The sequence below is a fragment of the Peromyscus maniculatus genome, chromosome 5 (genome assembly GCF_049852395.1).
Source record: "Peromyscus maniculatus bairdii isolate BWxNUB_F1_BW_parent chromosome 5, HU_Pman_BW_mat_3.1, whole genome shotgun sequence".
In the NCBI taxonomy this organism is placed as follows: Eukaryota; Metazoa; Chordata; class Mammalia; order Rodentia; family Cricetidae; genus Peromyscus; species Peromyscus maniculatus.
The window spans coordinates 77,253,117-77,266,442 of record NC_134856.1 but is presented as its reverse complement, the minus strand read 5'-3'; the positions used below and the strand labels follow the sequence as shown (position 1 = coordinate 77,266,442).

Genomic DNA, 13,326 nt, shown 5'->3' with positions numbered 1-13,326 from the left:
TTTTGTTTTACACTGAACTGCTTAGGCTAAGTGTTCATTTTATGATTTATTTTTACTTTATGTTCATCAGTGGTTTGCCTGCATATGTTTGTATGAGGGTGTCAAATCAATTGGAGCTGGATTACAGACAGTTGTGAGCTGTCATGTGGGTGCTGGGAATTGAACCCAGGTCCTCTGAAAGAACAGCTAGTACTCTTAACCACTGAGTCATCTCTAGCCAGGTTAAATGTTCTTATCAAAGAGGGTGGGAGTCAACCTTAAGTTAGGGATATGTTTATGCAATAGATTATGATTATGCTTTCAAGGGTATTATATATTTACCTCCAACTCAGTAAGTTAGATTCACTAAATATATGCAGTACTTTGTATGCCAATTATGTTTTAGGAGATTTTGATAAATGCTCCAAAGTAAAATGTAACATTTCCAGTGATATAAAAACTGTTTTAAACAGAAAATGAAGGTGTACTTATCTGTAAGAGGAGGATCTAAGGGCAGTGGGAAAAGGGAGTTGAGAAGCTGTTCAGCACCAACAAAAGGGAATATTTATGTTACACTCACAGGGCGGTTTTCATGGAGATGCTCCTCTTCCCATTATCACGTATACATTCAACATGGAACCTTTTTTCCTTTCTGACCCAAGCAACTGTTTAAGAGCCCCTGTGCCATCAGTTGAGCAAGTTTTAGGTATAATTAGACAGTCTGTTTTGTCCACTTAGAGCAGTCACACAGCACAGATTTTCTTGCATGGCCCATTTCTCATGAAACAAGCTGACATCTTTAGGAGGATGAATTCTCCACCCTCGGGTAGAGAATTGGGAGCTTGAATGGTACCTGCTCAATAGTTTCGGTCACTAGTTTGAGTTAAACAATCTTTCACATTGAATTTGCAAAGAATAATAAAATATAGCCATGAGAACTTGTTTAGCTATGCTTGTAATGAATACCTTTGTAGTTCTGATGTGAATTTGTTACATTTAATGAAATAGAGGGTGATTGGTTTCTTGATGATTGTGTTAGTTGCTTTAGCACATGGGAACAGTCTTACTATATAGCCAGTAGAATGTCTTTTCAAATATATAAACAGACTTTCACAGTAACTAAAAAAATGTTTTAAGACTTCATTCAGTAAGCCATGGTTGCTCATGCTAGTAAGTTAATTATTAAAGAGGTTGGCAGTGCATGCCTGTAATTCCAGCATGCAGGAGGAAGCAAGCAGGGGGATTGTTTTATATCTGAGGCCAACTTGGACCATATAGTAAGGCTGTAACAAGCCAGTCAGGGTTACAACCAACCTTCTTCAGGAAAAAAAAGACTTCTGTTTCTTTAAATTTAAATAAAACAACAACAAAAAGAACAGCTTTTAGATAAAAGAATTGGCAAACAAACCTAGCCTGCTGCCTGTTTTTAGCTAGATGGACACAGCCCTTCCATTTGGCTCATAGCCACCGCATTTATTTTTGCTTTGTAGCTGCATCCTAAACCTATGTACCGTATAAGAAAATTTGTTGACCCCTACCTTCGAAAATTAGTGTGTTCTCCATTCATTAAATTATAGTTTAAAAAATGTGAATTGTAAATACAGTCTGGGGCTATAAAATAATTCAAGTATATTTCCAAAGTGTTGGGATTCATATATATAAACTTTTCATACAATATATTATGATCATAGTTTTCTCTTTCCTAGATCCTCCTCACCTCCACACTCCTCCAATGCCCCCCCAAATAAACAAACAGACAAACAAAAAACCAAATAAACCAGAATTGAAATAAAAAAGACCTTTTGAAAGACCAATATGGAAAGTATATCATGAAGTTAATACAGAGATTATATTAGTATAAGATGTATTTCTTTACTACTACTATGTGAAAGTAAAATCTGTTTATGTAATGCTTAAAGAAAAAAATTTGGACTAAGAGGATGGCCCAGTGGGTAAAATTCTTGCCAGACTGGAGCTTAGGTTCCCAACTCTCTTGTAAATGCCAGTTGGGCATGATAGTCCACTTGTAATCCCAGCACGTGGAAATACAGAAGGGATCCCCAGAGCAAGCTGGCTAGGTATAGTAGCCCAATAGATGAGCTTTGGCTTCCAGTGAGACACCCTGGCTGAATAGAAGGTGGAAAATGATCCAGGAAGACACTTGACATCAGCCTTTGGCCTCCATATGCTCCCAAATACTCATGCATGCACACGCATTCCTGCAAATACACATACACTTTCAAAAAGATTAAAAATCATCAGTTTATACTAAAAAGAGCTTTTCATAAAATTCCAACTGATAGTATAACTATAATTCTTGCGTGATAACTGTTTTGTTATATGTAATTTCACTATGTTGAAGTTAAAACCTTCAAATAGAAAGAAAAGGGGAAATGATGAGGGATGTTGTTCTGTATGCTGTGAATATATGTTGCTCTGATTGGTTGATAAGTAAAACTGTTTGGCCAGTGGTGAGGCAGAATAAGGTTAGGCGGGACATTCTAACTAAAGAGAGAGAAAGGAGCAACATAGAGCAGAGGAGATGCTGCCACCAGGAGAAGCAAGATGTAAAGATAATGGTAAGCCACAAGCCATGTGGCAAACTATAGATTTATAGAAATGGGTTAATTTAAGATATAAGAACTAGCTAGCAAGAAGCCTGCCATGGCCATAGTTTAAAAATAATATAAGCCTGTGTGTGTTTATTTGGGTCCAGGCGGCTGCAGGACAGGCGGGTGAGAGAGATTTGTCTTGACCGAGGACCTGGCAGGACACAGGAAAACTTCCAATTACATAGCAATAACATTTAAAAGAAATTCTAAAGGAGCAATGTTTGCTGTTTTTTTTGTAACTGAATGTCTCTGCTGAGTAAGTTTGGAATAGGCAATGAAGTTGTATAATGGAATGTTTCCTTATCACCTTTTGCAGGTATATGCAGGACCTGCTCAAAGTGGTACCTACCTGGTTACAGGGAATGCACAGATGAGCCATCTCCAGAGCTACAGTCTGCCCCCAGAGCAGCTTTCTTCCATCAGCCAAGGAGCAGTTCCACCCTCTGCAAACTCTGCTCTTCCTAGTCAGCAGACCCAGGCTTCTTACCCAAAGTAATTTGATTATTTGTTATTTGAGGTTAAAGTTAAAATTCTTTACTTGGTTGCAGTGGTCTATAAGTATAAACCTGGATAAGAAAAACTTGAGGTGGGCATTACTGTTCAAACTACTGCGTCTGTAGTGTAGAGTGGTTTGTGTAAGAACCCAGTTTAAATTCCTTTCCTTGAAGCAAGGAAGGCTAACTTTAAGATTCACTAGCACAGTTTTTCTAGGTAGCACAGGCACACTTTCCAGAAAGCAGCAGTATCTGTAAATGCTCCTGTATGTACCTCACTGTTGTAACATCCACCCATAAAGAGTGTGTGAGCTTTTAAAAACACTGTTGTGTTGTTCTGTTTAGGGTATTAACATGACTTTAAAGAAGGTAATGAAGCTATGGGTGTGGATCCAGTGCCAAGCTTTATGTTTAACACATAACGACTGACTTACTCCTTACAATAACCTATGAGAGAGATACATTGGCACCTCCATTTTGTTAATGGGAAACTATTGCAGCCTGTGAGACCAGCTCCCAGAACTGCACCCAGGGTAATAAAAAGAAATGTCTCAGAGTAGCAGGACTTAGGGATAATTCTTATTTATCTTAAGGAATAAGACTCATACATGTACTGATGATCATTCTCTTTATTTTTCTCAAGCTTCTTCTCTTTTCTTTGTTCTGTATCTCCTTATATACATCCCATGGAAAGCAAAAAAAACGTTATATCTGAGGGAAGTGGGTAACCATGGCAACACATGGCTGCAAGGTGCAGGCTGTAACCTGAGACTAGGGACATAGTGCCCAGTGAGACAAGCTGTGCAGGGAATTAGCACCCAAGTTGCTTTGTACATGACCTTGGTTCTACAATCAGACACCTGGGAGTTTGCCCTTGTGTATTTTCTGTGGAGGTTTATTTTATGAATTCATTTGTAAGGGCATTTAGTCTGTTTTGAATCTGCTCTGAGGTTTTAAATCAGCTAATTATATGTAGCTTGTCTTGTCAGCCTGAGCTAAAGAAATAAAACAAGCTTTCTAACTGTCTTACAGTCCCCGTGGAACAATAGATCTAGTTGTGAAGCATATCCTAGTGTATTTCTATTCATCAAAGTTACACAGCTTAAGAAGTAATCTTTCTGACCATCCGGATGTATGTGTGCCCAGTATGTTCATGGAGAGAGCATAGTTCCAATCCATGCTGTGAAAGGAAACCCCATAGCTATTCTTTTTAGGGAGGAATTGTGGAAGCACACAAGAAAATTGCAGACAGAAGCAATCAGTCATTTATAGGCAGTGGCCTCATAAGCCTTGCTTGACAAAGTTCCTCCATCAGAGAGTTATTCATCTGGTGGGTCGACCTTATGAATATCAGTTGTCCTTTGCTGCATATTTTTTGTGGCCTCTGGTAAAGCATTGCTACCAACAACTCTCAGCAGGAAACTGAGATGTAGACTAAGGTTCCACATAGCTAAGATCCAAAACCAGGGATTCTGGCTCCAGAGATTATCACATCACCTGCATACTGAAATTCCTTTCTCTCAGTGTAGCACATTTGGAGTGTGTGTGTATGTGTGTATTAATATCCTCTGGGCACATGCTAAATGTCCTTCAAATGCTAACTGGTTATACTCCTCATCTCATTTCAGAGTTCCACTGTCTACCTGGTAGCCAAGGCTAAACCCTGCAGTTCTCACAAACTCTGTTTTCTTATCTCTCCTCTGCATTGTCTGTTTATCATGACAACTAATATATAATTATTTACTAATCTCCAAAATAAATCTTTCCCATTAATATCATGGTGTTACAGTTGGATACTAATAACTTCCTACTACCTAATCACTGTGGCTGCACAGCTTTTTGTCCATTATGAATCATTCTGTCCAGTTATCACAATAGGCGAGTTTCTCATCAATAATACTGGTTCATTCATTCTGCAGTCCTCATCATTTTCTCCAGGTGTGTCTCCTGCCATCCGCTTTAATTCTGTAGTAACTCAGTACTGACAGTATGCTCCAGCACATCCTTTCACAGGCCTTTGCGCTTCCTCTGGGCTCCTGCCCCAGGTGCCATTCATTGCATGCTATTCTACCGTGTTTTTGTTGGTTCTGGAACGTCATTCCCATTTTTACTTCTTGGAAAGATACAAACTGGATATATTTTCTTGGAAAGCTTCCTCAAAGCTTAAGGCACCTTAATGCACTGGGTACATACCTAAATTTCTAACTTATCTCACAATAAATAATTGCATATTTTATATATTTCCTCCAACTGGACAGTATCTTGAAACTAAGAAACTAAATCATATTTGTATAGAAAGTATTTAGCTTATGTTCACTAAGTTCTTTTTAATTTTTGATTAATTTTGCTTTTCTTCATAAGTATTTTCAGGTTTGTTGAATTTATTACTTTTCAAGGAGCTAATATTATTGAAGGCTTTCTATGGAATGGATGCTTTTTTTTAAGTGATATACATTCATGTCTTTACTGATAAAATATTTATCTACAGTCTCAGGCCCTTCTCTAGGTACATTTTTCACTGGGATCTTTTCTATATTATTATGTCATCTTTACCAACTTGGATTTAATATATTTTATGGTAAACTGTCCCCAGAATATATTGTCATTCTCTTTTGTTAAACATCAGCTCCATTTCCAATTTCTTTGTCATGTAATTAGCATGGCAATGACCTTCCTTGAACACACTGCAGTTACCCCTTATCTATGGCTTTAATTTCTTTTTTTTTATTAAGAAATTTTTTCCATTCATTTTACACACCAATCAAAGATCCCCCTCTTCCCTCCTCCTGCCCCCCCCCCAGCCTCCCCCTCCCCAATCCACCCCTTACTCCCCCACACACAAGAAGGCAAGGCCTCCCATGGGGAGGCACATCAGAATGGATGCTTTTAAAGTTAGTTTCTCTTTATTATTGCTATCTTTTTTATCATTTTTTAAAATTTATCACTTTTTTTCCTGACTTTGGAAGTACATTCATATATCAAAGATTCTCTTTCAGTGAGACCTTTCTTGACTACCCCATTTCAAATTGAAATAAACTCATATCAGTCTCTTGAAAGAAATGGCTTTTGTCTGTGTCCCACTCCTTTAGCCATACACAGTCTTCACAGTGCTGGGGATCAAACCTACCTTATATATGTAGGCAAGTGTTCTGCCGCTGATTTATACCTCATCTTAGTAAATACTTAAACATCTGTTTAATAGATAAAGTAATTGATAAATAGATCCACAAGCTATGGTGACTTTACTTACTCACTTCTATAGGTAGCTTTTGGAAACTTCGTGAGTACCACCTCTTGAGTGAGTACCTTCCAAGTGGCCTAGGGGACAGATGTCTGAAAAGCTCTTAATTCTAAAACTAAAACTGTGTGTGAAGGAATAAGAAATGGTCTCCTGTGTGTTCCCTTATTGGTTCTCCAGTACAAAGTTGTCAGCCCCCAAAGCATAAACAAACAACAAAAATGAACTCAGCAGGTTATATTTATGTATTTGTGTATACATATACATGCACACACACACATGTATGTAACAATAATCAGAGGGGAAAAGCTATCAATTTGAGAGTAGGGGGCATGGGAGGGGAGGGAGGGAGGAAAGAGAGATGTATGATAATGCATGTGTGTGTATGTGTATATATATATGTGTGTGTGTTTATATACATTTTATATATACACATATTGGATATGTATTTATAATTTTTTTTTTTAAAGAAATAGCCTCCTAGATGTGTGTTCAAGAGAGCTAGGAAACCTGCCTGCCTGTCAGTAAAAATTTTCATGGCCTAGAAAGCTCAGTCAGATATATAGCCTCCCTGACTCACCTTGCTTTTTTCTTCCATTTTGGTCTTTTTGTTTGTTTGTTTGTTTTTGTTGTTAAACCTCCATTTGTTGTGTTAGCAGTTGCCTTATTTCTCCTCATAAGCACAATTTTTTTTTACATTTATAAGTATATTAATCAACTCTTAAATTAATTTAGACTATGATATACTTTCAAAGAATTGAAAAACAGCAACCCAATTCTGTCTCAATCTAGTATTTGATATTGTCATCATTAACACTTAACATTTAAATATTACATACTCACTGAGTTCGTGGTGTAAAATTGTGTCCTGCATAGAAGGCTGTAAAAAGGTGAAAGAAACTCAGTTCTAGCTGTTAAAGCTGCCGTTGTTGATGGTAGACACATAAAAATGGCAGCCACCAGAGAAAACAATGGCAGATGTTCAAGTAGGTTCTGATGGTACCCAGGAGCAACAGGTAGAAACGAAGAAAGGCAAAAGTGTTCTAGAGAAAAGGAAGCCAAGCTAATAACTAACTAGAGAACAGATAGGAGCCAAGCCAAGAAGGGTAAACATTCAAAGGACGTGCCCTACAGAGAGCACCTGTAGAATGCACAAGTGTTCCTTCAGAGGCAACATTAATGTTCCCCAGCTTGTAAGGTCAAGGCTCTAAGGATATAGATGCACATTTGAACAGGTACAGTCACGGGTAGTTGATAGATGTACTGGTAGTTGCTGTGTGTAGGGGGATGCCCTTATGCCGTACTTTTAGGGAAATAGGGAGATGATGCTCACGTCTCAATAGTCCATTGAAACTATTCTCTCAAGATGCTGCTGATGCCCATACTGCCAAATTCTGTGGTCATTTCACAAGTCTTCTACCTGGCTTTACAGTTCATTCCATTCCTTGTTTTTAATGTGTTTCAGGCCACTGTCACTTAGTTTTCCTGTTTTCTTACTGCTCCTCATTTGCCCTTGCCAGATGCACCTTTATATTCCTGACATTACGAAGTCTAGGTCTCATTGTATGAACTGTTCTGATCAGTTATTTCCTAAGGGCCCTCAGAACGAGGACTCTCTTAGGGTATGTTTTGACTCCTGCTCTCCCCTGGGACTCCAGACTGTATGTGCATTGTTTTCTTGTGTCTTCTAGACATCTCACTTGAGGTGTCCAAAACCATTCTTTCTTCTTGCCCATGCTTCTCTTGTTCCAGTCAACTATAGTCCCATGTGTAGTTTTCTCCTTTTAGTAAGTTGTCATTGCAGTTATTTTTATCAGTTATAAAACCAGACATTCTAGTCTACTTGGTCCATTATCAGATTTCAATGGCACTTCCTTCAGAGTAGGGTGTGACCCTTCTCTTCTCTCTCCACTATGGCTCTGAGCACCTGCCAGCTCTCACATCTGTTCCCGTTCCCATGTGAGCCTGTCAAAATACAAGTCATATCTCATTACCTTTCTCCTCAAAACCCAGCAAGAGTCTATTTCACTTCAATCACAAGCACAGCCTTGTATCTCCTAAGGTACTCACTGGATCTTCTGCAGCCCTCTTCCTAACCGCCACTCTTTGCTCACTCTGTCACAATTGCCTTGGCCTCCTTTCTATTTTTTGAACATACCACATTATAAAACCTCAAAGGCTTCTTTTTCTTAGCCTAATTGTCCTTTTCTAGACTGCTGGTAATGGTTCCTCTGCTTTCCTAAAATCTTTCCTTGAATGAAGCCTTATCTGAAAGCCCTCCCTCTACCACCCTACATAAATGAGAATCCTTTGTCCCAGGTACTTCTGGTACTATTTGCCATGCTCTTTTTCTTTACTGTGATTTTAACCATTGACATACTATACATTTATTTACTGTCTTTTTTTCCTCCTACCAAAATGTAAGCTCTATAATAGTAGACACTTATTTTTCTTCCTTCATAGCATCCCAGTACTTAAATAACAGTGTTTGACACTTTGTGTATATTTAATAAACTATCAAATGAATGTAAATGGATGTTTAATGGTTTTCCTGTTCATATCTCAATTCATTATTTAGTTTAGCTAATTAAGTGTTTTCTTTCCTCCACAGTGCAATGGTTAGTTCTGTTCAAGGAAACTCGTATCCCAGTCAGGCTTCAATATATAGTCCTGCTGCTGCTGCTGCTGTACCTGTACCTGTACCTATACCTGCTGCTGTATCTGTGCCTGCTGATGTCACCATATACCAGAACGCAGGACCTAATATGTCCCAGGTGCCAAACTATACTTTAACATCATCAACCCTGCCTCAAGCAGGAGGCAGCCAACAACCACCTCAGCCACAGCAAGCATATTCTCAGAAGGCTCTCCTATAGGACTTGATGTTCCTCTGGGTGGCATGTTTCTGCTGAATGCCATTGACAATGTTAGGAGATTCATTAACATCCTAAGATTTGTTTTTCCTCAGCTTATAGGAATCTGTCTTGGTCAACAAGTTCAAATACTCAAGAGGGTAGAACTGTCTTCAATTTGCACTGACTTTTTAGAGGTCTACCCCTCCCCCAGAAGAATGAAACTACTTACAACATTGTTTCCTTTCATAATATGAAGAATTGTTACAAGATTATTGTCTTGTAAAATTACCTGGTCTGCAACACTCAAAAGTTCAAAAACTGCTATGGCAAATGTTATGTACATATATTGACATGTAACTTCATCAGTGACCATTTCAATTACAATGGTGATCATGTGAATATATTTAACACTGTGTTAAATTAATTTACATTGCTGTTTTATTTTAATCATGAACAACTACCATGTTTGCTAATGTTTTGTGTAAATTTAAGATAAGTACACTATCTTTTTAAGCTGCAAGAGAACCAAGTTGTAGCACATTGACCTGAAGGCATTGTCTTGTTGTAGTGTCACATGAACTCGAACCTTTCTTTTACTAATTGTGAGCAAAGCCTATGTATGTTATGTCTTTCTGTAGCTTTTGCCCACTACTGGCTGTCATCACACCAGCTTACAGTAGCCACATTTTTGGTGCAGTTAGAGGAGAATAATGTTCCCTTTAGACTTTTGTATTTTGGCATGATGTTCCAGGTATTGTGGACCATGAGACAAAAATTAGTCTTTATATCTTATTTTTAAAGAAGCAATGTTGATTTACTTTCCCCTAGTTGAATGTGGTGATTAGGTTTAAAGCTGTATACTGTGTTTATTGGTAGCAGTGACACCAAAGATAGAGGCGATGCCTAGAAAGTTTTCAATTGGAAACAAAAATGAACTAACACTACATTTTCAGAGTCTCTTGTAATTTTTAAGATATAAACAAAATTTGATTCACTTGTCTTACCCCTCTAGTTTTTAAAATGTCTTTGACACATTGTATCTTTTAATTCTCATTAAAATTGCTATAAGTAGGTGTTTCAAAGTAATTTATATTCCTCATTTTGTTGAATAGTTTACATATTTATTGTTAAGTTTCAAACTGGAGTTTTTAAGTTTTTCCTCTCTGTCTGTCTCATTTGTAGTTCTATTGGAATTATTTTTGCTTCTTACTCAGGAGTAATTTTAATGAATCATTTTAGTCCATACAAAAAGGTATTCCACTGACATTTTAGTTATAAATATTTATAATTTCCCTGGTTGTACTATACCAGTATTTAAATAACCTAAAATTTGAGTACCATATTTAACTATAGATCTAAATTTTCCTCCTGTGAATGCAAATTAGATCTGCATTTCCAAGACTTGTCTGTTTCCTTTTCGACAAATGACTTCAGCTTTGGCAGATAATTTTAAGGGTGATTAATTCACGGGGACATATTTAAAGCTTTTTTCACTTGAGTTTAAAGTATGTCACCATCAAATAGTAAAGTTAAAATTTTAATTCATGTGTCACATTTTAAATATTTTTTTAATAAAACCTTGTTAGCAGTTAGATTATAATCTTTTGTTCCAATTTAAATATTATGGTTTAAATGATACACTTTCCTCTGAGTCATATTGTATTTTCTTTTCATTTTAATAAGTTCTTGTTTACAACTATATTCCCATTTTAATTTTTGATATCTTCATATTAAAATATCAACAAAATATTTTTTAGTATTCTTCTTACCCTTTAAGCCTATCAGTGGTGAAATTAAAAAAAAAGTTACCAATTTTACAATGCATATATATTTTTTATTATGTATTAGTGTATAAAGAGTTAAATGAGTGATTGACATTGATTCTGTCTAAGTGACTTGATGCAGGTACTTGGTAGAAAAGTTCCAGTGAGAATGAAGGACTGGTCTTTCATCCTGAAGTAGCATGACAAGGGTGGAAAGATGGGGCCAACTGGCATCACAAATAGTTTTGTTTTAAATCCATGCAAGTTGTGCTTCCAGAAAGTCTTTGCTGTGCGTGATGATGCACACATTTAATCCCAGCACTCAGGAGGTAAAGGCAGGCAGATCTCTGTGAGTTTGAGGCCAGCCTGGTCTACAGAGTGAGTTAGGCCAGCCAGGATACATAATGAGATGCTGTCTCAAAAAAACCAAACAACAACAAAAAGAAATTTTCATTGACAGCTATCCATATTTTGATGAAATAGACTAACTTATAAAACAAAGTATCTGAAGAGAAAACATCAATGAAGGAAATTTTTGGTTTATTCCTTTTTTTAAGTTTGAGAAATGTTTCTATCAAAGTGACAAGTAAATGAGGCAAAATGCAACTCTGCGCCTGTGCTGCAGTCCCCATGCGTAATTGGATGTGATAATATGTGAGTGCCCTGGAATTACTAGGTGTGACTTGTGCTTTGTGCTAATACGATTTTAGAGACTTTTGATCTTCTGTCACTGTTACCTGTCACCCTCTACTTCGGGAAGGACATTTTTCTAATACATGCCCAGAGATGCCCTTCTTACTAATTTCTTCTGGAACATTTTTTCTTTCCTCTTTGCTTTTAATACTTAAAGTGTTCAATAAATCAACTTCATTCATTTCTAATATAGAGTTCTTTCATGTGTGACATCTGTCTCATTGAACTTGAAAATATCCTTTGTCCAGTGCTTAAGTTTGTGTTAGATTAATGTCCTGCATAATAAACTGTGCAACTCTAACCAGTTGTAGAAATTATTTCCTAATATGAGGTTTATAGGTATAATTGGTCAACTTTTTACCCAATATACATTAAAATTACTGTTTGATTTATCTTACCTATTACCTTGTTTTACTTGCCAATTACATTATAATAATAATAGCTTCCTGTTATAGCTCCTTTTTATGTTAGTAACAACTTAAGTTTAACATGTTGATTCATTTGTTGTTTTCTAATGATTTTGTTAGGTTTTTAATTTTTGTTTCTCTGGTTTGTTAGGAGTTAATAACTGCTTGTATCTCTTAGTATAAGGAATATACAGAAGAAACTATCTGGGTGGTATTTTCAGTTATCTTTCATCTTGGAAGGTGAGTAGGAACTACTAAATAGGCTGATGCTGTGGTTGGTACATTGCCTATCAGCTGTCTGCACAGAGAAGTTTCAGTCCTACAGAGAGATTCCTTCACCAAAGACAGAAAGAGTAAAGCATTGACTACCCAAATATTCTTCTAGATTCACTAATTCCTAACATTTAGCCTTATGTCCTTGTGTATATTTATATGCATGTGTATTTGTATGTAGATGTACATGTGAATAGACACGCACCTACTTTTTTGAATGCGTAAACATGCTACAGATGGAAGCTGTATGCATGACTATTTCATGTTTCCTGTAAGGATGAGAACAACCTCCCAAGTAATGTAGACCATTGTTGTGTTCAGGAATACTGGCAGTGATTCTTTTTTTTTTATTATTATTATTTAGTTTTTCAAGACAGGGTTTCTTTGTACCTTTGGAGCCCGTCCTGGACTAGCTCTGTAGACCAGGCTGGCCTCGAACTCACAGAGATCCGCCTGCTTCTGCCTCTGCCTCCTGAGTGCTGGGATTAAAGGCATACGCCACCACAGCCTGGCCTGGCAATGCTTCTTAAGATATTACTACCGCCGGGTGGTGGTGGCGGCGGCGCATGCCTTTAATCCCAGCACTCGGGAGGCAGAGTCAGGTGGATCTCTGTGAGTTCGAGGCCAGCCTGGGCTACCAAGTGAGTCCCAGGAAAGGCGCAAAGCTACACAGAGAAACCCTGTCTCGATAAACCAAAAAAAAAAAAAAGATATTACTACCAACACCCTGCAAACTGTCTTAAATATATATTATATATTATTCATTCTTAAATCTAGGCTCCATTCAGGAATATATGCCACCTATATAATGTCCCTTTCTACTGTTGTTAATCTAGATTAGCCCCCATTGTTATCTTTCTCTACTCTTCATGTTGACTTTTTAAGATCCATACCACGTTAGAGAAACGCCCACATTCTAAATTTTTGTCGTATCCTTTAACTTGATTTTTCTATGTTCAATGGAAATTTTGACTATCTTATTTAATTTTTATATTTTATTATAAAAAAGCAT

At 37.1% G+C, this 13,326-nt stretch overlaps 1 protein-coding gene across 1 annotated transcript in view; it reads left to right on the top strand.

The window, feature by feature from the left end:
* Stam (signal transducing adaptor molecule) overlaps positions 1–11,935 on the top strand; it is a 64,782-nt gene extending 52,847 nt beyond the window's left edge. Inside the window, exons 13-14 of the mRNA XM_006989945.4 lie at positions 2,908–3,083; positions 8,935–11,935. Of these exons, the coding sequence (XP_006990007.2) occupies positions 2,908–3,083; positions 8,935–9,199 (441 nt within the window). The 3' untranslated portion in view covers positions 9,200–11,935. The remainder of the gene's footprint in view (positions 1–2,907; positions 3,084–8,934) is intronic.
* The last annotated feature ends 1,391 nt before the right edge of the window (positions 11,936–13,326 follow it).